We start from the raw sequence: 25,272 nt of genomic DNA, 5'->3' as shown, positions 1-25,272 counted from the left end.
GGGTTAGGTATGGACTGGCCCAGAGGAGTGCTAAAACCCATTTGGTCTCTGGGATGGCATTTGTTTATCCAGGAGTGAGGTCTGGAATGGCTTGGGGGAATGTTGGGCTACAAGGATTATAATTCACAGGCTTTTAAGTAGTTATTAGGCAGGGGTGAGAGACATTCTGTGATTTAGGCTAGGAGCAATCTTTAGGATTTAGAAACTGATTAGAAGAGTGATTAAAATCAGCTAAGGAGCTAAGAAACTAGGGAAAAGGCGACTTAAAATTTCTATATTGAGGAGACTTAAAATTTTTATAGGGAGGGGGATCTTCCATATCACTCCCACTGGATCATATGGAACCAAATTTAGGCCTCATGTCAACTCATCAGCAAATATCTTTACATTTCTATGAATGAATGAATTCCTCATCATCTCTTTCTCTCTCTAGTTTAGACTACGTCTATGAAATATCAGAGAAACACAGAAGTAAACTTCTAAAGGTCTAAATTGAGGTTGTCTCTTGGCGAGAGGTATAGAGAAAATCATGACACCCTCAAACTTTTAAGAAAATTTCTTAAGTACAAGGGTACTCCCACTCCCCAGGTGCATCTTGGTTATTTATAGGCAGACTTTCCTCAAATCATAGGTAGGTGAGAATAGAAAATCCACACCATTAAGACAGTGACCCAAGACACCTGGGGTTATTTTAATCAATTTAATTCCCATTAGCAACCCTCTGTCACCAAGCAGTATTTTATCTTTGGGGAGGGATTTCCATTTCCACCAACAGATTAACAGAAAAAGGGTTTTGTTTTGGTTTTTTTAATTCCATTTCAAACAATGAGAATTTTAGAATGCTTTTTTTTAACTTCTGCTTAATAAAAAGTACTTAATATATGACCTATTTGTATCAAAATTCTGAAAGCCAGGAAAACACTCCATCCCTCCACCTTAAAAAAAAAAAAAAAGCAAAAAAGGGTAATTATAAACATTGACACTGGCGCCAGAATGCCACAACAACAAATCCAGGCTTCTCTATTTATTAGCCTTATTTCCCTCTGTCTCACTTTCTTCATATGCAGAATGGGGATCATAGCTGTTCCTCTCTCACAAGTCTTTGGGAGAAATAAATGGATTTATAAGAAAGGACTTATTGACATATTTATTACTAGAGCGACACTGCATTCAGTCCACCCTGCTTTATTACGTTGCTATTGGGTACCAGTGATATTACTTCAAGTTGTTCCTTTCGGGCCTGGAGTTGGTGTTTGCGCAGACTGCGGATTGCCGCCTCCAGTTTAAAGGTTCTGGACTCCGGTCACTGGCTCCACAAGACCTGGGGCGGGGCGTCCGGGCTCCGTCCCGCCGCCACCCCTACCTTCAGCGCTGGGCTTCGCGTGAGGGGATGAGCGAAGGGCCCAGGGCTTGTGATCCCGAGATAAGCGGTTTGGAGAGCAGAAAACCCCTCCTATCGGTAAGAGTAGCTCCGAAGGTGAATGAATTGAAGAAATCGCATCACCTCTGGGCCGCAGCACTCCCCCTTGCCCCGTTTCCGGAGCGCAGGTAGGGCGGGTACCTGCGTTGCCGTGGGCGGGTTGGGACCAGCCTGGATTTTGCGTCCAGGAGGGGACCGCGAGGGCGAGCTTCCTCGTGAGGCTGCGCTGGGGCTCTCCTACCTCCCACCGTACTCAGACTCGCCCAAGTCGGTGTGCCTGGACTTCTCACTTTCATCCTGCTGGAAAAGCTGGTGAATTACGTGTAAGATTCTGGTAAAGGGCCAGCATCCCCCATGGTTCCATTCATGTTCACTGAAAAGAAACCTTAGCACAGAATTCTAAATCCCCACCCAAGACTCGCCAACTAGTCCCAGTGCGAAGATAGAAAGGGGCCTTTGAAGGAGAACTACTGGAAACTAAAAGAAAGCACAGCCGTACTGGGAAGGATACCTAATTCGTCAGACGACATGCGCAACAATTATTGGTCAGGTCAGTGTTGCTGTCGTAAATTGGCAAAAGGTTTGAGCTTGTTGCAGTGCTTACAGTTTGGAAAGGGTGAAAGAAACCATGTCTTCTAAAACTCCTCCTACCCCTCTCTGAGCACATTAGTGTCTCCTAAGGCAAAAGGTGTGTTTTAATTAAGGTATAGAGTTTAGACCAAAACATAACTAAATTCCACATGTCTTTCTCTTCAAACTGCCTTAGTAGTAGCTGAAATGGACAAAAACACTAATTTTGTCCAGTCGTTAATTTAGTTATAAACCAACAGTGGTTACTCAAGGTCGGGGAATGGTAAATGCAATTCAAGCATAAATATTCTATGATGAATTTATTTGGCTTGTTGCCCCGTAACAGTTTAGGTGAAATTATTTACTGTGAATGATTTACCTTTCTGAAATTACTCCCAACTCTGAGTGCCCAGCTGTGTTCATTTTGGTTGGAATTGCAATGTGTGCTTACTGGAGGGAGATGGGAAGGAAGCTCTATTGAGCACCTAATATGTGCAGAGAACCAAACTGAGCTTTGCGTGAGACAGCCTTGTGAGGTGGGTGTAATAATAATAAAATTATCCACATTCCAGGCTTGGAGAGATTAGGTACATGCCACAAACAGGAGTGAGGGAGGAGCAACATGCACATCAAACTCCAAAGTCATGCTCTTTCCACTGGACCACACTGGCCACAGAAAACCCAAACCTGGAGAAAAAAAAAAAAAAAACAGACAAGCCTAAGTCTGGTAAGGTCTGCAGTGAGATGTCAAAATATTAAAACTGATTTGGTAATTTAACAATTATAGGCAAATCATTTAGATTCAGAGGAATAAATTGGAGGTCATTTGGACAGGCTGGAGGCATGGTGAATGGTTACAAGTGTTAAGATAATTTTGGGAAAAGGATAAGGTCATGATTCTCAGATATAAAAATATATATCTTTTTTATATACAGATATAAACTTATTAAAGGTTTTACTAACTCATTAATAAGGAAACTGGTAAGGATGTTACAACCAATCAAAGGAGAATCCAAAGAATGAGGACATTTATAAGTCAGGAATGTTGAAATGCAGGCAAAACTGGTTTTCCATATGGGCAAGAAGAGGGTGGTTGCTTCATTGGATCGAACTCATTTGCATGGCTATAGACCATGCAAATTATTATTATTAAAATATTATTAGAATTATTTCACATTGTTATCAGTTAACTACAATTCACAAAGTTGTAAAATAGCTCAAAGAATGCATAGTTTTCCTTGAAGGACCACTTTGTCTCTACCTTCCACACCCACCACATGTGTTTGAGCAGATACCCACACTGCATCTCAGTGGCTAGATGTGGTGGGGTGACTTCTGCCTAGGTTATCCACCAGTTTTATGGTTCTCATAGATATATTTCTCCAGATGCAACTGAGACTAGGTTGATCTAATCATAGACATACAGAGAATAAACAGTTTGGGAGGGATGACTAATTCATCAGCAAATGTTTCACGCAAGTAAAAAAAAAATGATGGTATATGTGATAAAATGGAATTCGAAGTGTTACATATTTTGAAGATGATTTGTATCTACTCTTGCAATGGTTTTGACCAAAAGCAGAACTATTCGGGTGTGCAGACTGAATATCTGGCCCTAATGCACACCTTTTGAAGTTGTGTGGAGTGCTTCATTTCAGTGAAGAGTCCACGGTTTTCTATTGTGTTTTGTTTTTTGGGGGGATACACAAAGGATTATGAGTGGGTGGTAGGAGATGGGGCTACTCTGTGGTTTTCTGAGATCTAAGTCACTAATACAAAATTCTAGAGAAAACTAAATTAGATTATTTTAGTGAGAACACTCAGGGGGAAGTGTTTTTGACATTTTTACCTCCCTAATCATCTGTGTTTCAGAAAGATTTGAGTCTGGTTGTCTATTTTGTTTAAAGGGGTGCCAAAGAAAGTGACTGCGGAAGAGGGTGGGTTCCAGTGAATAATAAAACCATCAAAAGTGGTTGGGCTTTGGTGAATCAAGCCGTTGCTCTTGACAGCTGAGTTCTGAAAAGGAGGCCTCCAGAGTCCAATGAGAAGAAGGGACATTGTGACTGGGACTCTAAGAGGCAGTCAGCAGGGAGGAACAGAAGTGAAGGCAGGAAACTGGACTTGGTTCTAAAAAGAAATAATCTCAGAGCACGGAAGGAACAGGTAACTCTGATTCTGCCTGTATTATTTTAAAGAACGTTATGTGTGGCCAGAGTTAAAGTTTTTTGGCCTGTCCTCACTTTGATTTATGGGCACTGTTTCCATTCCAAAGTCTCCAAAACAGACCCAATTTCAAAGATGCTATTCTGTTTTCAGATTAAATTGAAGCTTTGTCCTGACGTGGAGTTTGAAAAGACTTTAGTCGTTGCAGCAACAGAAACAATCCAGGGCAGTGGAGAGTCCTACACAGTAAAATGCTTTGAAGGGGAAAGGGGGGAGATGTGTTTTTTAATTGAGGTATAATTGAAATTCATCATAAAGTATAGATTTTAAGCTTGAGTGTTTATAATTCTTTACACCTATGTAACTATATCCCATCAAGATATAGTATATTTCGTCACCCCAGAAATTTCCCTCATGCCCCTTTTCAGTCAGTTCCCACCGACCGCCACCTCCGAGATGACCACTGTCCTGATTTCTATCAGCAGTGGAATCATACAGGATTTCCTTTTTGTGTCTGGATTCTCTTTATACAGCATAATGTTTGAGAGTCTTGTTTTGTTTCATGTACCAATGATTCGTTCCTTTTTTTTTTCAAATCATCTTTATTAAGGTATAGTTTACATATAATAAAATGCACATTATAAGTGTATAGTAAATTAGTTTTGACAAATTGCAAGCTTGTAACCACCGCCACAATTGAGATACAGAATGTTTTCATCACCCCAAAAAGTTTCCTTGTGCTTTATTGCACACTATGCCTCCCGTCTCCCACCCCAGGCCAGCACTGATCCAATTTTTATCCCTAGAGGTTAGTTCTGCTTGTTTTAGGACTTTATATGTATTAATGGACTCATACAGTTTGTGTCTGGATTCTTTGGCACAGCATAATCTTTTCGATGGTCACCCCAATTTTTGCAATAGTTCATTCCTTTTTATTACTATTTAAATCAGTATTAGTTGCTTAAATATGCAATATTATTTACTCGTTCACCATTTCACCTACTTTTCAGTCGCTTCCCATTGTTTCACTTTTATGAAGACATGAACCTTCTTGTGTAGATAGCCAAATTTTCCAGAGTTGGTACCATTTTACACAAGCAGTGTATGCAAATTTAGTTGCTTTAATCCTTTGCCAACCTTTGCAGTGCTAGTCTTTTTATATTTGGGTATTCTAGTGGAGTGTTCTTGTGAAGAGTTCTCTGTGACCCTCTTTTCCAGCTTCTTAATGGTATCTTTTCATGAGCAGATACAATGTTTTGATTAAATCCAGTTATCATGGTTTTTCTTTTAAGTGTAGTCCTTTTTGGCATTTCAATAAAATATTTGCTGATCTCTTGGTCAGAAAGTTCTGCGTTCTTCTAGATGGGGGACTCTATGTTACTATAGTTTGTTTCATCAAATTAGTTTTTGTGTATCGAGCAAGGTAGAGATCAGTAAAATGAACTTTAAGAAAGATGAAGTCACAGCTAAAATACAATAGCTCACCAGAAATTGGGGGACCCCCTTACAGTCCTGATTGTGCAACAGAGCACAAGTGATAAAGCAGGTCTCTGAAAGCCTTCCCAGCCTTCCTCCAGCACCAGCCTGCCTTGACTCAGACAGACTGCAGCTCTCTGCTTTCTTTGGATATTTTCCTCAAAGTTACAGTCTCTTCTATTTCAGTAATGAGCAGATTAGAAGGCGTAACTAGTTGTTGTACTCTGAGATCAGCAAAAAGGAAATATTTCCGTTTTCAGTAATCCAGTTTTGGATTGCTTATGTCCAGTGAGGGGCTTGGCTCTGGCAGTGTTGAAAACTCCAAATGTGAGCACTTTTTTTGGAGGGGGGGATGGGAGTGGAGGATGTAACAAATATTGACCCCTAACTCTACTTTTAAAAAGGCATTGAGCTTTGGGGAGTACACAGCTGCCCAAGTCCTTTAGAATTTAGAGTCTGTGCGATTCATGATTATTTTAAACTGTAAGTCTATTTTTCTGCTATTTGAGATAGGTGTTTTGACTGCAGTAAAGGTTCTGGGGGATAATGTGAAAATTAGGCCAGCACACTTCTCAGAGACAGCCGCCTTGCCCAGCACCCTCTCTGAAATGACTGGAATGATTAGTAGGGTGGGGTGGACGTGAATTGGATGGAGACTGGGGCTTCTAGATAGTTTCTTCTAAATTATTAGCATGTTGGTTAATTCTGGCAGTATCTGCTAACCAAGCATGGAAGAGGCTTTGATAAAATGATTCCTTTCCGCTGACCTAATCCCTTATAATCCAGGCTTTCTGTTGTGAGGACCTCTTGCAAAACCAGGTTTGCTTTGACCAGGATGTCTTGTTCCCTGCCTCAGGGAGCCCCACAGCTCTGAATGCTTTGGCTCTGGGAGCAGAATCCTATCTTCTGGGAGTGGGTGGAGGAACCTGATCAACTATAATCCTCTTTAGCTAGGAAGGCCCCAAGTATGTGTGCCAGTTTCTACAGCACTTGCTGTTTAACAGTTGCTAATCTTGTGCAAATGGAAATACATATTTAGACATATCTGTGGCCATAGAGTTTTTATATGGGTACACTTACTCGAGTACACACAAATAGCCAATGGATTAGGAAATAGGACACTGTCTGTATCGAAATTTAAATAAGATCTAAATTGTCTTAAGCCCATTATGGTTCCCCAGAGCGTACATGAACAATCTGTGAAAAATTTTATGTAGACAAGGAAAAGGCTTAGTTCACGATAACTCTGCAAGTTAATACTTAGCTAAAGGAAATACAGCAAAGTGAAGGGCTTTATGCTTCAGGAACCGGAAATGTGAGTTCCAAGTTTACCTTGCAACTCACTGCGATTGGGATCCTGGCAACAAAGACATGTTTTTGTCTCCCATTTAAAGAAAAATTACCTTTTTCCTATACCACAGAATTATGATGTCAAATGAACTTACCTTGCAGTCAATATAAGAAAAGTGAGCATTTCAGAGATGATATTATAAATTAGGGAAACACTTATGTTTATTATTAAAGCTATGCATATTCATGTAGAAAAGAACATTGGCCTGAAGCCAGTTGGAAAGAATGAAGGATGTGGTTAAAGAACAATAAACGTGGAAAAAGTCAGTCCAATAACTTGGTAACACATAATTGGAATAAAAGAGAAAGGAGAAATTGAACTCTGATACCAAGAGACTAAAAACCTGTAAAAAGTCGCATAAAAGGAAATTTTTCCAAGGCATTGGAAAACAAAAATAGTGAGGAAGCCACCTCAGCCCAACTTGATCATAGTTGAAAGACAAGTAAATCTTAAATTGTGTGGGAGGTGAAAAAAAAATCTGTAAGCACCTTAAAGTGAAATCAGGTTTAATAGGCTAACAAGGGGATTATTTTGAAGAAGGCCGTCAGCACCTCCACATGTACTGAAGAAAGGGAAGCAGCAGTAAAAATATGTGGACTTCTAGAACTGGACCCACATTAGAGATTGAGAGAAGCTGGAGACTTAACAGTAAAATATTGAAGGGTCCCTGGTGGAATAGCTGTGATTATAATGAAAAATAATCATTATCCACTACCAGCAAAAAAGAGAAAGGAACACATCATTTCCAAAGTCATTTAGATGGGTCACTTCCTATGCAAAGGTGTGGGTGGCCCGGGGCTCATTCAAAGTCACGCAGGCTGACTGGCCATCCCAACAGTGTATGGGGCCATTTATCCCCAAGGCCTACGTGATGTGCTGTACATGTGTGCAGAAGGTACAGCGGGGTCAGAGGTGGGGGCTCTGGCTTGCTGGGTGGGTGGACCAGGGAGGCTGCCACCTGCCGGGGCCACCATGGCTCAGGAGCAAAACAGACCTAATGCTCAGTGCTGGTTTCCTCCATCAGCTGTTGCCAGCTAGAGCTCTCCTGTCCATTCCCACCAAGGTGTGCTCTGGAGTAGATTTAGCGACTCTAAGTCTCTGCTAGAAGGAGTAGCTGATTTGTTCAGGTTCTCCTGTGACTTCTGGCACCTTCCCTGTAGGTGCCAAGTCATGATAGCCTGACAGGCTGACTTTGTTTGGAGAATGTTCTTTCTTTTTTCTTTTCACCTACCACCCACATAATGTTCTTGCACCTTTGTAAAAATGTTTGATGGAGCATATGAATAATACGTGAGAATTACTGCCACAGGCCCAACTGTTAAAAGGATTTATCTCATTTGGAAAGCAAGAAAGGGGAAAGATGAAACACCTTGCTTTCAGAAATGTCAACTCAAAATATCAGTCCAATTCATGCCTTCCAGTTAAATTCACTAAAGTGAAGGCAAGCTTAGAGTTGTCTTCCGGAGGAGGAAAATATTATGAGGCCAAAGTGGAAAGATAAATGGAAAATGTACAACAGAGCAGTCTGTTTCAGAAGGGTGCTTTGCCTTGAAAGCTGTGGTCCTTTCAAACAAGCTTGTGTTCTTCGAGGATGGTAACAGGTGTGCTTCTGATGGACATAAATAGATATTTAGTCCTATCTTGCCTCTGCAACTTCTAACCCAGTGATTGTGTCCCCCAGTGAGAAATAATGGACAGTGCGATCATCTATGTATATTTATATATTGATAACCCAAACAAAAGTTTCAGGGGGAAAAAAGCTTAATTATGCAATGTGCTCTGATATTTAATATTTTTCTCTGCAATATTCTAAAATCCTGTTTGCAATGCACTAATTTTTTTGACATCACAGTCTGAAAAACACTACTCTAAAATAAACTGGCATTTGTAAGAGGAAAGATTACTGAACTTCGAATTTTAAAAAACTGAGTCCTAGTTCAGGCTCTGATATTGGTTCAATGTGAAAACTGGCACAAATCTTATTTCCTCTGGCCTTCAGATTCCCCATCAATTAAAGAAGAACCATACCGCCTCCTCTGTTAGGCCACAAAATAGTCACAGAAAATTTGAAATAATTTTCCAAGTGGAAAAATTATGGAAAAAGATTGCATAAGTAATTTGATGATCGTCGTTATAGTCAGGATGACAGAAAAGAGCAGCATCTCCTCAGTGATAAGAGAAAAACAAAAGATGGCGACCAGTACTTGCAAGCATCATGAGACTATTAACCATAGGTGTCTCCACGAGGCGAGAGTGATTTGGGCAGGACCCAGGTTGTTCGGTTAGAATCCCAGGCCCCACACTGACAGTGCCTTTGGGGGTAGCTGGCAGGAAAATGTTGATGCCGTGGTAGGAGGCATCTACCTATCAGAGTAGAAGGAAGATGGCAACTTAACACCAACAGACCTGACCCCAAACCCAGATTTAACCTTTCTTAGCTGAGTGGCCATGAGGCTCAGTTCCCATGTCTGAAAAATTGAGGACATTGTATATATAATATAATTATATAATATTAACTACAACAAACATATACTATAATTTATATAAATAGAATTATATATTATATACCATAAAATATATAATTATATAGAAATATATAATATATACATGCGCGTTTAATTAGGATTGCTCTAAGGATTAGAGGCAAGTATATAAAGCAATTAGCACAATGCTTGGTGTAAAGCAGGAGCTAAGTAAATAATAGCTGGGAGGTTGTTATCATTTTACCTACGTAAGTTGCAGGCTTTATGTAAGGGAAAAGGTCAGTACCTTCAGAGGGTGGGTGCAAGATCGTGCTGGGCTGGAGGATTTCAGATACCTGTGTGCTGTGGTGACTGAAAGAGCCAGACCAGGGATTTTATTCAGTACTAACACGCACTCTAGGGATGCCATTGGACATGCAGTTTAGGTTGGATGGGACAGAATGGGTCACAAACAGGGCCTGATGTGTGCCTGTGAAGGACAGTGTGAAGGCAGGGTGGTGTGAGAGGCATATTTGAAACATCAGAATCACCTGAGGGTTTTTCCACCTATCCTGGACTGTCTAGATCCTGGGGGGCCAGACAGGAATTGCACAGTTGCAGGTGTACATGGAGCTTGGAAAAAGCTCCCTACATGATTACTATCTACTTCCCCCACCACCCTGTTAAATCCAAGGCTGTGGCATGGAGCCAAAGGGTCATCTGGGGCCAACCAGCTCAGTGGATGGATAAGAGACAGTGGTCCTTGAGTTTCCTGTGTCGGAATCACTCTGTGTATATAAATGCAGATTCCTGGGCCTCCTGTACCTACTGAATCCCACTTTAAGGGTGGAGCCCAGGAATCCATATTTTTACCACGCTTGCAGGTGATTCTGATGTGCAAGCCAACTTCACACAGGTCTATGTTGATGGGCCAGGGCTGGAAAGGGTTATGCAGTGAGGCAAGAGCTGAGCAAGGTACCTTAGGGTGGGGGAGGTGAAAGAACCCAGACTTTAGCATCTGAGCGTCTCAGAAGTCTCCCAGCAGGCAGTGACAGGGGCTGTGGCGCTGAAGGCCAAAGAATAGCCACCAGGAGAGGCATGGTCTCTGAAAGGGCCTGCTACTAACAAACCCGGAAACTCCAGCTGCTCTGCCCAGTCCTTCCAGGTTAAAGGACTCCTGCTAAGGTTTGGTTAAATGCCTTCTGTCATTTCCTCTGGCAGAAAAACTAGCTTGTGTCTGTTTCTGTGAGGAGGGAGCTGAAAAAAAGGAGTGAGGAAATGAGGCCCAGTATCCTAAGGTACAGGATGAGCCCCCCAGATGTTTCTCAGTTGTTTTCAGCTAAGGTCAGACACCCTCCCTCATTCTCTCTCCTTGATAAGCTAAAATCACTTAACAAGGTCCTCCAACATGAAGAGAGTAAAGGGAAGAGAATGACATGTGTCTGAGCAGCAATTCTATGTGCCACATGGTACAGCATGCTTTCCAAGTGTCAAGGCACTCTGTTCACAAAAAGGCCACACGTGCAGTTAGCATTGTCATCCCATTTTACAGAACTGCAAGACATTTGTAGAATTGAGGACTGCCTGGCCTTTACCTGATGCAGCCAAAAAGTTCACTCAGGAAACCCAGACAGAGCTTTACTGGCCCTCAGTGGTGAGGTTTGACTTTTGTCCCCTTCCTTTCACAAGACCTACTGTGTGCTCTTCAAGGCACTAGGAATCCAGCAGTGGTCCAAATAGACAAAAAGCCATGCCCTCCTGCTTACACTCAAGTGGGGCATATACTGTCTTTTTCTGCCTGACCTTCCCATCTGAATTCCACTGGGCAACAGTATTAGAACAGCAAAGAGATGAACAGATTGATAATCTAGGGGACCGTTACAAAAGTCCGGGGAGCATGGGCATAGTGCTAGGTGTCTGAGATGCATGGAGAACGTGATGACCTGGAGTTAGTAAATAATCAGCATAGATGGAGAGAACATTCTAGATGTAGAGTCCCAGATGCCACCCAATTAAGACTACCCTTTGAAAGATGGCCACGCTTCAGTTTGCCTACCCAGGACAGCTTTTCCTATACGAATATCTCTCACAAAGAAAGAAGGCCCCAGGAGACCCCAGCAACGACTCAGGCAGATACACCCCTTGTATCCGGCTGAGGGAGGAGATAGAGAGCAGTCAACTCCAAGAGGCCCTTGACAAAATTTTCACATCGTCAGCACCCCTCACAATTGCTGTCATCTAGTTCCAAATTCAGTTTCCATTGTATTGCTTTATCAAGGATTTTGTTGACAGAAACAGAAACAATGTTTACCTGTTCAACTTAAAGGAGGAACTCGGCGGTTCTCAGTGGCCACCTTGTGAAAGAGTAGTGTGGGTGGCAGCCCTGGTGTGTGACCCAGGAGGCCCTGTCATCTCCCTAGCCCCTAGCAAAGTTCCTCCCCCTGGATACCTGGAATTCCACCCAGATGACTTGCTCTCCTGGAGTGAATATCATCCTTCTCTCTGGCCTACTTTTAAACTAAAATTGCTCCTGGAAGCTCTGTGTATTAGGATGACTATGTTTGTAAAAACACTTTCTTCCCTCACTGTGGGGAGAAGTTGTCATGAGGTTAATACCAGCAGCCAGGAAGAAGGGCCACCAGGATGAGGCCAAGGGTAACAGTTGAAAGGATGCTGAGGGGAATGAAGGAAAGCTGAATTCAAATTGGCCCTGTGGTTTGAAGCCAGTTGTTGGACATCTTGGATTGCCCATATACTCACCTGGGAATTTGGGGAAATAATATATATTTTACAGTTGTTAAGAGGATTTAATGACATAATATACAGAAAAGCATCATACTCAGAGCAGGTTACTTTCTTTCCTATAAATTGGCTCAGAGAACTTAACTACATCCAAAAGCTCCAAAAATGTGTAAGCTTCATCAAGTAAAGCTTGGTCTAAAATATGGAGGAATGAGTGAATTTCCCTGTACATATTGTAGCCCACATGAAAAAGCAAGGTGTTCTCAGATAGAGCCACCATAAAATGAGGGTTTTTGTTTTGTTTTGCTTTGTTTTGTTTTGCTTTTGTTTTGTTTTGTTTTTCTGTGCGGTGACAAATGAGGTCCTCCATTGAATTTTTTGTCTGAAGTTTGAATTTCAAGCAATTTTGTTTCTGGGTTCGGAAATAAGTATGAACTATTAAGTAGCTACCTGCCCCACTTTAGTGTGAAACTGTAGACTTACATAAGAAATGGCTCAGTCATAAAGAAAAATGGAATCAATATCTAAGAAAAGATGCCTTCCATTCCCAATGTAGCACCAGTATGGAAAAGGGGAGGAGATGTGGAAGAGATGGCAAGTCTGATCTTTATTGGTTTAATTTTTTTTTAACTGAAGTATTATAAATTCTAAGAAGATTGAAGAATTTCGGTCTAACAAAAATATCTTGGATGTCTATTATGTGTCAAGCATAATACTGGGTAAGGGACAATCTAAGAAAAAGATATATGTTACATGCCCTCAGTGTGTTAAAGATTTTGGAGTCACTATGCAAACTAGAATGGGCAAGTAATAATAGGCCTAATCAACTCAATCCATGTTCTTTTGGGTTTGACCTTACCTACCACATGTATGCCAGTAATAATAATTCACCAGCTGTTTTACTTACTCTCAAGCATTCATTGGCCCATTGTTTACCATTTATTAGTAGCTACTCATTATCAGTTTGTGATGGAGAACACTAAAATGTGACTCTACCCCTAGCCATAATGAATAAGAGGTTCATTGACTGGGGGGGCGAGGGGGGGTATTGACTGGCTCACCTATGGAATATTCAAGAGCAGTTATTCATCATTCACCTTTCCATTTCAACTGCAATGCATATGGATGAAACTTTCATAAAACATTTAGAAAAAAATCAGTTTTTCATTACATCCAAGATGCCCGAAAGAGTAAACATCAGTTAACTTTGGATTTGTTTCTATTTGATCAGCCATGGATTGTGTCCAGACTTCGCCGAGCCATTCCTGGCTCTATCCCACTGTCATCCTCTGCTTATTTGGATTTTTTTCTATGATGAGACCCTCAGAACCCTTCCTTATCCCATATTTATCTGGACCAGATAAAAACCTGACCAGTACAGAGGTAAGTTAATATTCATATATGTCTTAATGTGATTCAATTTTTACAGGACTCCAACAAGGTCATGAATAGGGCTTCGTTCAACTTGAAATAAGATTAACAGACTGACCTCATTGAACCTCATTTGCATGGTATTTGCTATTTAATAGAACTGTTCAAACTACTCCATCACCCTTGCAAAAATGGGAAACCAAAACACATTGCAGGTGTACTAAACATTTTATAGAGTTCTAACATTAGTCTTACCTTCCAGGAACCTTTCAGGTCCCCATTGATTGTATTATACTAATCCCAAAATAAAATTGCTGCCAGGCACTGGATCTAATTCTAGTCAACTTTCAAGCTGATAACATATAAGCAGATTCTGATAAAGAATTGTTGCATTTCTTTAAAATAGTTACTCAATTCTGAAAAACTGTCTACCAGCATATGAGACATTGACGGCTTTATCTCCTAGCTTTATCTTCCTCAGAAGGTCAAATTCTCTTAATTAAAAGATCTACCTCTCTTTTTATAACAAGTGCAGCAAGAAAATGGACTAACCTGCACTGGAGAATTACCCTGGGCTGGTACTACAGTCTCCAGCCAGAGCTATGAAAACACTCCAGAGGGCATGGCTTCAGGGAGAAAGGCTAATTGACGCTGGTTTATTTGGTGATGAGATGGCAAGGACAGACAGAAAGGCAAGCTTTTGCTGTGATGTAAAATCATTTATGAACAACTCTGTTTCAAAGTTTCCCAGATAGAAGTATGTCACGATTACGGCAAAACAATAGATACAGGACCAGAATCAGCCAGTGAGTCCACTTGGCTCTACTTCTGGGACCACTATGAATGAGTTAATGGACCAACCTTAAAAAAAAAAATATATATATATATATATATATATATATATATATATATATATATATATATACACACACACACACACACACACACACATATGTATATACACATATGTATATACACATATATATATATATATATACTGGCAGTGGAGCTCTCTTTTCCTAGTGGCTTTCTTGAAAATCAGTTTCTCTTGTACTTTTTCATAATATGAAGAATATTCGACCCGATTGGATACACAATTTGATATTGGGCAGGCTACACGTACCTTAGTAATTCACATGTCTGAAAAAGGCACCCTTTTCATTTCCTGGGGCTTCCAGGTCACACAATCCATTTTTCAACTCCACAGATGACCAATGAGATCTTTCCCGTGTGGACATACTCTTACCTGGTGCTGCTGCTCCCCGTGTTTGTCCTCACCGATTACGTCCGCTACAAACCAGTCATCATCATACAAGGGATTAGCTTCATCATCACCTGGCTGCTGCTCTTGTTTGGCCAAGGAGTGCAAGCCATGCAGGCTGTGGAGTTCTTCTATGGGATGGTCACAGCCACCGAGGTGGCCTACTACGCGTACATATACAGCGTGGTCAGCCCAGAGCACTATCAGAAAGTGAGCGGTTACTGCAGGAGTATCACGCTGGTGGCCTACACGGCGGCCGCGGTGCTGGCCCAGCTCTTGGTGTCCCTGGCCCAATTATCGTACTTTTACCTCAATGTCATATCCTTGGCTTCTGTCTCCGTGGCCTTCCTTTTCTCACTTTTTCTACCAATGCCCAAGAAAAGCATGTTTTTTCATGCAAAACCCAGCAAAGACATACAGAAGCCATCGAGCACAAATGCAGTGTTAGAGGAACGTCAGTTGGACGAAACACCAGGCTGCGATGAGGAGAAACCCACCTCAGAAATACCCACCCCTTCGGGGAACCTGGATGATAGCCATTGGAGCGGCCCAAAGCCAAAAAATGTAGCTTTAAGAGTTTTTGTGCAGTGGTTCCAAGATTTGAAAGAGTGCTATTCTTCAAAGCGTCTTTTTTACTGGTCCCTGTGGTGGGCTCTTTCCACAGCAGGTTTTAACCAGGTTTTGAACTATGTACAAATCCTGTGGGATTACAAGGCACCCTCCCAAAATTCTTTCATCTATAATGGGGCAGTAGAAGCTATCGCAACCTTTGGAGGCAAGTAAACATTGATTGATCTTCCTTTGATGGGCTACCCCCAGTAATTTCATTTCTCCAGTTGTTATACTCCTCCAGGGTGATAAATTAGCTCTGTTCAGAGGGCATATTAATCTTTTTTAGGAATGGAAGGCACTGGGAAAGGAAAAGAGGAACATGACCCTTGTATTTAATGTGTTACAGCTACAGGTCACTTAAGAGCTCAGGACTGACTGAACATTAGACAATTAAATTCTCGCCAAATTCCTAAGATTCCATTTCATCATCAGGAAGTGTTAATAATGGCCCCTGTTCTTCCAAAATTGTTTTTACTGTCAAAAGGCAAATACACATCTTGAATATAAGTAGGAGTTTCTATTATTTTAGAAAATAAAGTGAACTAGTAAGCCTTCTAAATTATCACTAGAAGAGCTTCGGTTAATAAAGAATTTGATTTAGCTAGCGCCCACCTTTAGCAAGTCTAGGCTATACGCCAAAAATGTTCAAAAGTCGATTTCTTATGTGATTTAAATGAGGAGTGGAAAATATGTGAGAGTCAGGATTCTAATACCAGAGGGAAATCTGCCTTTGAAGTTTACTCTACAATAAATATTTATATTCTGGTAAATGGAAACTTAAATGTCAAATGAGACTTTGAAGATATTTTCTAGGAAGCAGGAGATTTCCACACTCTCATTTACAAAAACTTTCAGAAAACTCATGTGGTGTCTGTTTATTATTGTCTCCCTTTTGGGAGACTTCAGTTTAAATCCTGGAAACCACGACTATGCTGGAATGGGTTCACTGAAATTATTTCTCCTACATTCCAAATTCTAGGGAGAAAAATCATTTTATTTCCTTTGCAGTCATAGTTCTTTCCTAGATCTCATGGAGTAATTTGAAACATAAATACTTTTCATTTTGTTAAAGAGAACCATAATTACTAACCCTAATTACTGTCAATTATTCAATCTTTTAAATTCTATAAATCAGCATTGATCTGTCCACCCAAAACCTCAGGTAAATTAGGCCAGATTCTTGAAGATATTAAGATAGAGACTAGAGTTGAAATGAAGAGTAATCAAGATTAATAATGAAGACTAAATCTTACTACCTAGGACAACACATCTGTTACCCATCACTGAAAAACACTTACTGTGAAAAACAATCAAGAAAGACAAATATGGACAGGCCAGGTGTACTCCCAGAGCACTTGTTTCATACTTTTCTGACCCCGCTCTTAGCGTGTTGTATTAAATGACTGGGTTTATGTCTCATTTCTCCCCCCTCTGCTGGTTAGGAATCTTTGTGGCCCCTCTGCCTCGTACATTGCTTGGCATGTAGTTGATACTAATTAAAATAGTACATTGCTTGGCATGTAGTTGATACTAATTAAAATAGTGACAACTAAATGATTGAAAGAGTAGGAAGTAAAGAGAGAAGCCAAAGGAAAACATGGTTGAGAAAAGAATAAATTCACATTTCGGTGGGTCACACTATTTTCACAAATTGTGAAAGCAATATATTCATCTATTAGAATTCCCTGAGACCTGAGTTTTTAAGAGAGCGTGTTGGTATTTCCTACGTGCAAAGTCACCATGTTGATCTTCCTCAATGTTTCTTTGTCAGGGGCCGTGGCTGCCTTTGCAGTGGGTTATGTGAAGGTCAACTGGGAACTTCTGGGAGAGATGGCTCTGGCCATCTTCTCAGTGGTCAATGCAGGTGCCCTATTTCTCATGCACTACACGACCGACATTTGGGCATGTTACGCTGGCTATTTGATATTCAAGGCTGGCTATATGCTTCTCATAACCATAGCAGTGTAAGTATTACCAACCATTTCTTTCCACTCCTGAAATGAAACTATATTCTCTTTTCCATAGTCTTATAGTACCTTTGAGAACTTCAGAAGGATTTTAGTCAATTGCAGTATTAAATGTTGACTACAGTGGTACCTCGGTTTTTTAACGTAATCCATTCCAGAAAACTGCTCTGAGTTCTGAAACGCTCGAAAACAGCCGACAGCTAGGCCTCAGGATCTTGCACTCCGCAGAAGCCACGTGACATGTTCTACTTCCAAGGCATGTTCGAAAACAAAAGCATTTAACTCTGGGTTTACGGCGTTTAGAAACCAAAATGTTCGCCAACGGAGACGTTCGAAAACCGAGGTACTTTACATTAAATTAGATACAATTAAGACATGTTTTCACTTAACTATTTGCCCTCTGAATATTACTAAGCGCAAACATCAAGGGAAGAAAGTTCTGTAAACCAAGAACAGTGAAACATTGCTAGGTCGTGACTTTTCATTTCAAACAATTTACCATAACAGAGTGTGGTACAATCTGATTTTGAAGGATTAGGTTTAGATTTCATCCCTGATTTCATTTGGCTGCTTGAGTAATTCCAGGCATATACTTGACGAGTGAAACAAAATATTCTCAGCAAGTTATAAAAAGTTGGATACTGAAAAAAGTAGATGCAAAAATTGTAAGAACTGAATTCCAGAGATTTAAAAAAAAACATTTGGTTCCATATCTAAGTGCAAAGAAAGCTGGCTATAAGAAATGTGCTTTAGTATTAACCAAAAATGAAAGGAAACATTTGAATTTAAAATCACATAAAAAAGATAGAGACCAAAGCTTTGTCAAGTTTTCTTTTCTAATTAGTGAAAAATATTTTATAAGCGTTTGGCAAAACAGAAATATAAACACTCTGGGAAAAGATTATGAAAGGAAAGAGATGAAACTTGTTAGCAAGTTTATTTTTTTCACTGAAATGTGTCAGTGTAATGAATCAAACTCATTTCTTGAGTTTCTTTTTTTAATGTGAGCATCTTGTTAAGGTAGGATTACATTCTTTCTTTTCATTGTAAGGGTATTCAGAACCCAAAAGCCTTTTACCTGCATTTCAAGGAAGAGTTCTAAATAATATTTGCCAGTCTTTAAGTGCTTTTTGATATTTCAAACTATATAATTATTAAAAATTAATCACAGGTTCACCGACACCTCCCAATACCCTGTTTCCATCTGGCAGACTGCTTTCTCTTTTGTTTCCGTCTTTTAAAGATAAGAATCTCACGAATGTTCTTGTTAAAAACGTACTCAATGTTTAATGATAGATTTCAGATCGCCATTAATCTGAGCGTGGAACGTTATGCCCTGGTGTTTGGAATCAACACCTTCGTTGCCCTGGTGATTCAGACCATTATAACTGTCATCGTAGTAGATCAGAGAGGGCTTAACCTGCCAGTCAGCATTCAGGTAAGCTGCAATACTTCTGTTTATAGGTGGCGGGAATATAGAATAACTAGGTAATCGGAAAGGTTTTTTCAACCTCACCACTGCCAATATTTAAATTTGTTGAATTCCTTGGCTAGGCAAATTTTAAAATAAGCAACTCTTTAATTATCATATTATCACACACCAAGTAGGTTCAAGCATTAATCACAATAGGTCAGCATTTACCTTTGGCTCCTAAAACATCAGGCAAGACATGTCATTGTGGCCCCATGTCGCCTCCCCCTCCCACCATCCATTTCCAAGGTTTACTGAGATTTCAATTAGGGAGGGGTACGTGGCTGCAGAGCTCTGGTCCTACTCCACTGAGGCACTTAAAATTAGCCCAATCCCATATTTTACAATGGATCTGGGGGAAAGGGGGGGGGGATATAAGGCAGATAAGTGACCTCAATGACTAAAATTTATTCTTGGAGACAACACATTGTGCTATCCTTCACACATAAATCAGTGGGATTTAGTATTTTTTCACTATTGGTGGTGTTAGCTAGGATTTGAACCGAAGCAACCCTGGCTCCAGAGCCCACACTCTTAGCAACAACATTGTTTATACTTTCATAGCTGGTTCTTCTAAAATGAGAGAAGAAAGTATTGTGTGAATTTAAATGTCTCATATTAAGAGACATTTGGGATCTCAGTTACCCCAAAATCCAAGCAAATCAACAGCATCACTAGGTATTATCAATGACAGAGAGGGTGAGATTTTGTGTATGTGTGTAATTAATTCTATTTGTTTTTCTACAGTTTTTAGTTTACGGAAGTTATTTTACTGTCATTGCTGGAATTTTCCTTATGAGAAGCACATACATCATCTACTCAGCCAAATGCCAAAAGAAAGTGCCAAGCTCTGCTATAAGTCAGAATCCATAAGGGCCACACCCAGAGGGACCAAGGAGTATCATCACAGGAACCAAGCTCTAATCTTACGTCAGCCACCTCAGCCTCTGAGTGAGGACTGTGCTGGTCACAGTCAGTGAGTGCCATAAATTGACACTTTTCACAAGCCTGGATTCCAACGAACCTTTTCAAAACCACAACGAAATCTGAGCTTTAAATGATAATGCCCAGCTGAACTGAATACGGTCGACAGGGCCCATTATCTCAACTGAACAACCCATGCTGGTGAGCCCAGTGAAAATTCTGATTTTGATCACTTGCAGTGACACACAAATGGCATGGCAACAAACCAGCCATCCTGGAGTTCATGTTCCCCATCTGTGAGCAGAAATACTAACTGGACTGACCCTTTTGCTTGGCTTTGATATGTTTTATCAGGCAATCCATTGGGCATTTTTTGTCACATGAGCCATTGTCCTTCTTCTTCCATTAAGCATATTTCTGTATAACTTATGGTTCTCTGAGAGAATTGCAAAGTTTGGTCCCATTTCTAAGGACTCCTCTTCAATCCTGATAACATAGTATTATTCACTAGCTTTTATTTCGTATCACCATTTAATTTTTTCATGGTTATTTTTCATTTTTGTGGTCTGCTGAGCTTTGTTGTTGAAATTCTACCTCAGGAATAGCTCCAGACACGCCTGTGTGTCCACAGAATGACATTTATATCCATTCCCAGTGGCCCTAGGAAAGGCAATGAGCTTTCTCCTGCTCACACAGGTGTTTTAGTGCTGTGTCAGTGTGATATCTGTCTAAAACAAAAAACTTAAGTAGAAATTTCCAGGGGTTTCTACAAGTATTCGTAAATAAAAAAACACAGATGGGGAAAAAAAATAACACTTAATTTTTAAATGGCAGAGATTGTGCTAAATAAAGTAATGTGTGCAAAAATATTAAAGAGCCTTTCTAATTTTTTGATGAAGTGTGCTGAAAATTTTCAGAGCTTGTCTGTCCTTTGAAACTTCAATAGAGGTCTCATTGAGCAGCCTACCACTGGGAATAAAGAATGCTGATTCAAGATTTGTGTTTCAAACATACTTTTATCCAAATCCCAAAATTCAATTACTGGACTGAAAAACAAAAAACAAAAAACCCCAAAACCAGCCTTACTTAGTGGTGACTACTAATGGCATTCCTACTTACATCAAAGCAAGGAAAGGATGACCACTGTTATCCTTTTCATTTAACTTACTGTACTAGAGGTAGTAGCCAACACAATTAGACAAGCCAAAAAATGAGAAGTCAAAAATTGAAAAGGAGGCAAAACTATCACTACCCCAGAGGCTACAAGTATACACCGAAGAGACTAAAAATGGAGAGACTAGTGTCAAAAGTATACAGAAAGCAACAGGTTTCATGATACAACCATTTAGTAAAATATCCAAATAGGACAAAAATAAGCATAATTACATTTAATAATTTAATAAATGTGTAAGACATATATGAATATGCCTGAAAATATCTTTGAAGATTACAAAATAACACCTAAACATGTAAAAGCTTACCTTGTTCATGGTTAGGAAGAAAAAATATATAAAGACATCAGGCTTTCTAAATAAATTTATAAGTTAAATCTTATCCCAGAGAAAAAATACAATATGCTTTTTTTTTTCAGATCTAGTAAGGGTTGTTCCAAATTTTATTTGGAAAATTAACAAGAAGCAAGAAAATGCATCACCTGGGAGGATGTTATTCAGGTGATATCTACCTTGGGTAGCAGGCTCTATGGGAGTCTTTTCCAGCCACTCAGCAAAAAATTATTTTAAAATTCTGAATTAGGTTCCTTTGATCATATAAGTCTGGGGAAGATGCTGGCTTACAATTTTTCTCCAGGTACCTATATTACCAGAAAAAACTGAATCCAAGATCACGTATTTGTGTGGCTTTCCAAAAAAGGTTGGCTTCAACAGGGTGCATGCTTTCATGCCTAGACTCTGCCCTAACAGTTGGGCAGTGGACGGAGGTGGCTCAAAAGGACTCAGAAGCTGGTAGCAGGAGAAGCAGAAGTCAGAATTTCCTCCAGAAAGGAATAAAACAGGCAGAACTCAGAAAAGGTAGCTCGTTCAATTGGCCTGCCTCCTGTCTTCCTCAGTGACAGAAGAGGGAATAGGATGGTTTGCTATGGTGTTTTGATGGAGCTTCGGAGGAAAGGGGTTGTTTTGTTTGTGCAACTTTTCTAGAAGGCACTGACAAGTAAGATATCAGATTTTCCAATCAATCTTCCCAGCTTCCAGTACCTGCACATTGTATGACTTGGGGAAAGTTCCTTAATGTTTTTGTGCCACCATTTTCTCCCCTATAAAATGGGGACAAGAATGGTCTTGTTGCGTTGGATTGTTGTGAGGATTAAATGGCTTAAAATGTGTGTCAAGTACCCAAGAGTGCCCAGTACATAGTAAGGGCTTGGTAAAGCTTGGCTAATATTACTACTAATAATTATTTCTCTAAATATGAGGTGTCCAGGCTTATAGGTTTTCTTGAGCTGCCCAAGTTTTGATTCAGAAACCACATTATTAGCATTTTCTCAGGACAGTCACAATTTCAAATACCTCGTGGTACTGCCTGATGACACAGCAGGGCACATGTTTGAGTTTTGGAAACCACGCACGAATGGCAAAATTAGAGATTTTGAGAAGACAATCTGCATAAGGTTGAAAATATTGAATTGCCCTCAAGGAGTTTCTATCTAAAGTAAAACCTTTTATTGATAATTAATTGAAGTGCTTGATAAGAAGCATTGTTCTGGGTTCTGCAATTGCCTTATATTTAATCAGAAGGCTTAGGAAAAAACACCCTCCATTTTTTCCTCTTTGCAGCAGAGAAATAGAAATTAAACAACTCTCTTTACTTCCCATTGCATCAGCTTCTGTTCCATCTGATCCTGGCCCAGATTAAAACAGCACATGCTGGCTTTATCTAAATTTACAGGGTTGTTTCTTCCTGCTTTAACATTAAAGAATAAATTATAAATGTATTGTGCTCGCTTTAGCAGCACATATACTAAATTTATTTGTAAGCATATGAAAGTCAACTAAACACTTAAATTTCCATTTTCATTATCCAATTTTCATGGACCCTATCCTCAACCCCCAATCTGTAATTTTATAGTCAAACTTTATTCTGGGGACACTGGGAAATGGTGGGTTATGAAGAAAGGTGTAAAACATCATCACCAAAATCACGTGGGAAGTTTTGACAATTTACGAATTTCTTATCACTAGTGTAACTGCACATGAACTTCATTTCTTTAGCAAGCATTCTGCTTTAATCCAAGCCAGCTTTGTTTATCCTGATAGAACTATAACTCACTAGTGTCCTTTCCCCAGATCCTCCTGCCTGTTCACATACTGTATGTTCACTCCTTTTAATCATTAAGACCTCAGGTCATCAAGATCTGGTCAACATCAAACTCACTTAAGAATAAAGCTTCAGGCCCATCAACCATGAGCAAGATACAGTAACCAAGCCTCAAGCTAGAATTAGGTTTCAGTCAAACAACGATAACACGTTGGCCTCAGTTATGTTTCAGCTCCAGACTCCTGACAGCAGAACGACCCCACGGACGCATTCCCTGGACACCAGAACAAACCAGGCCATGACTGACACCAGGAGCTGAAGCCATGATCAGTTGCTCCCTGCCTTAGCCCCCACCAATCAGCAGAGCCCGTGACCCCAGCTCCTATAGTAACCATGATTAATGATTGTTCCCTTATATAGCCTGGCCAGTAGAGGCCATTGGGGAGCCAGGTTTTGGAGAGCAATAGCTCACCTGTGTCTCTGGGCTTGGCGCCAACTCCTAAAATAAACATTCACTGTCTTTGCTGCAAACTCCTGCTCATGACTTTTTTTTTTTTGGCTTGGATGCGCACAGGTAAGAGGACCCTTTGAGTCAACGGTAACACTAGCTTAGCTCTTTTAGATGTTTGGAATTTAAAAGGGGAGGGAAGAGGGGGGAAAATATTGGGGAATTTGTCTCTGTCCACAATTATTTGAGATATTGCATTTGAGTTTCTCTACCAAAGGCAGGAACACTCAGAAAGATAAGGGATGAATCTTGAGGGGTAAAAGGAGACTAAAATTACCTAAAGCAAATGTTTAGGGTATTTGAGGAGCAGGTCTCCATTGTGTTCCCTCCACTACGCACAAAATGAGAATCTTGGGCCACACTGTCTTCTTTGTTTCCTTTATGGATGTCATTTCCCTTTTGCATCTTTCAAAAACAATTGTGAGGATACCTGACCTAATCTAAGAAGATATGTGGGCTTCGGGGTCATTATATGGAATCCACAGTGCTGACTGGCCAATGTCTAGCCCTGTGAGTTACACCTGCTTATGGAGAGAAGAATGCTGGCCTGCAGCCAGCTACAGACATCTGGAAGGAGGTGGCTCAAGAACAGGTTGGAAGTGATGTAACGAAAGGAATCGGAACATCAATCATTGCAGTCAAAGGAGGCAGATGTCTGAACCTTAATCCCAAGAGACTAAATTAGAGATCTTAGAGAGACTTTATTTAAAAAAAAAAAAATGACAGGGCGTGGGAGAAATGCAACCAACTTTGGAATTAAAGAAATGTCATTAGAATTAAAGTAAAATGTCATAGAGGAAAAAGGCAAGTGTGTGGACTTTTAAAACTGTAACCCAATTAGATGGTCCAGGAAGAAAATAGTGGCTTTGGGAAAGACCCACGGCGCAAGATTAAAATATGAAGCTAGTGAAATAGTTGGCATGTGACTGGTCTTGTGGTCACTAACAAAATTAGGTACTGATAAAGTCCCAAAACTGAGCTTCTCCAAGAAGTTGCTGATAGAACAGCGGTGATGTATTTTGAATGCAAGGACAAATCCATTTTCTCCCTGCAAAGGTAGAAGTTTCATTAATCAGTGGTAATGGAACCCTGGCTTTCTCCTTTCTGATTGCTGAGGATGGTGGCATGAAGAGGCTTGCTTCATTGCCCAGTCATGATTTGTGGCACATGGTAGCCTCTCTGTCCTATAGACAGGCTTTGAGACTGTGGCTGACTGTAGCTGCCCCACGGAAGCAGAGTACAGAGTTCCACATTTGCCTTGTTAGTCCCCTTGTTTGCTGGCCAACATTCTCCCTTCTCTCACTTTCAAGACCCCAAAGGGAAGCCCAGACCAGCTTTACTTAACTGCTGGAAGAAGCAGGCAGTGAAAGACATCTTTCTAGTTTTTCCTTCAAACATTGGTTTCACCAAATAATGAAACCCCTCTTGCTTGATCTTAATAGGGTAAAGTATGGAAAACCATTTACTCCAGATGAAAGAAAAAAAAATTTTTTTTATCAGAACAGAGAGAGTAATAGCAAAATAGTAACTTGTATAGAATTCTTATTTCTACTCCTCATGGGGTCTGTTATGGAGTAGGTCCTTTACATGAGTCAAATAATAATTAGTATGTCATTGACTTTTAGAATTTGCCCCTGATGAGGAAGAGCAGCAACATTTGCTAAAAATGATATCCTATTAGGTGTAAGAATAAAGGCAAAG

At 40.2% G+C, this 25,272-nt stretch overlaps 1 protein-coding gene across 5 annotated transcripts; it reads left to right on the top strand.

Moving 5' to 3' along the window:
• The first annotated feature begins 1,323 nt into the window (after positions 1–1,323).
• SLC19A3 (solute carrier family 19 member 3) lies at positions 1,324–20,782 on the top strand. Of its 5 annotated transcripts, none has more exons than XM_081052367.1 (6): positions 1,324–1,459; positions 13,416–13,567; positions 14,763–15,591; positions 17,200–17,392; positions 18,692–18,833; positions 19,614–20,782. In XM_081052367.1, the coding sequence occupies exons 2-6, from the start codon at positions 13,418–13,420 to the stop codon at positions 19,737–19,739; spliced, it is 1,440 nt and encodes a 479-aa protein (XP_080908493.1). In that variant the 5' UTR covers positions 1,324–1,459; positions 13,416–13,417; the 3' UTR covers positions 19,740–20,782. The 5 variants fall into 5 exon arrangements, with proteins under 5 accessions (XP_080908493.1, XP_080908492.1, XP_080908490.1 ...); XM_081052366.1 differs by having other exon boundaries at positions 1,324–1,548; XM_081052364.1 differs by having other exon boundaries at positions 1,389–1,970.
• The last annotated feature ends 4,490 nt before the right edge of the window (positions 20,783–25,272 follow it).

This window comes from Rhinolophus hipposideros (assembly GCF_964194185.1).
Source record: "Rhinolophus hipposideros genome assembly, chromosome: 6".
NCBI classification, from domain to species: Eukaryota; Metazoa; Chordata; class Mammalia; order Chiroptera; family Rhinolophidae; genus Rhinolophus; species Rhinolophus hipposideros.
The sequence above is the reverse complement of the archived record's forward strand: the minus strand, read 5'-3'. Positions and strand labels throughout refer to the sequence as shown.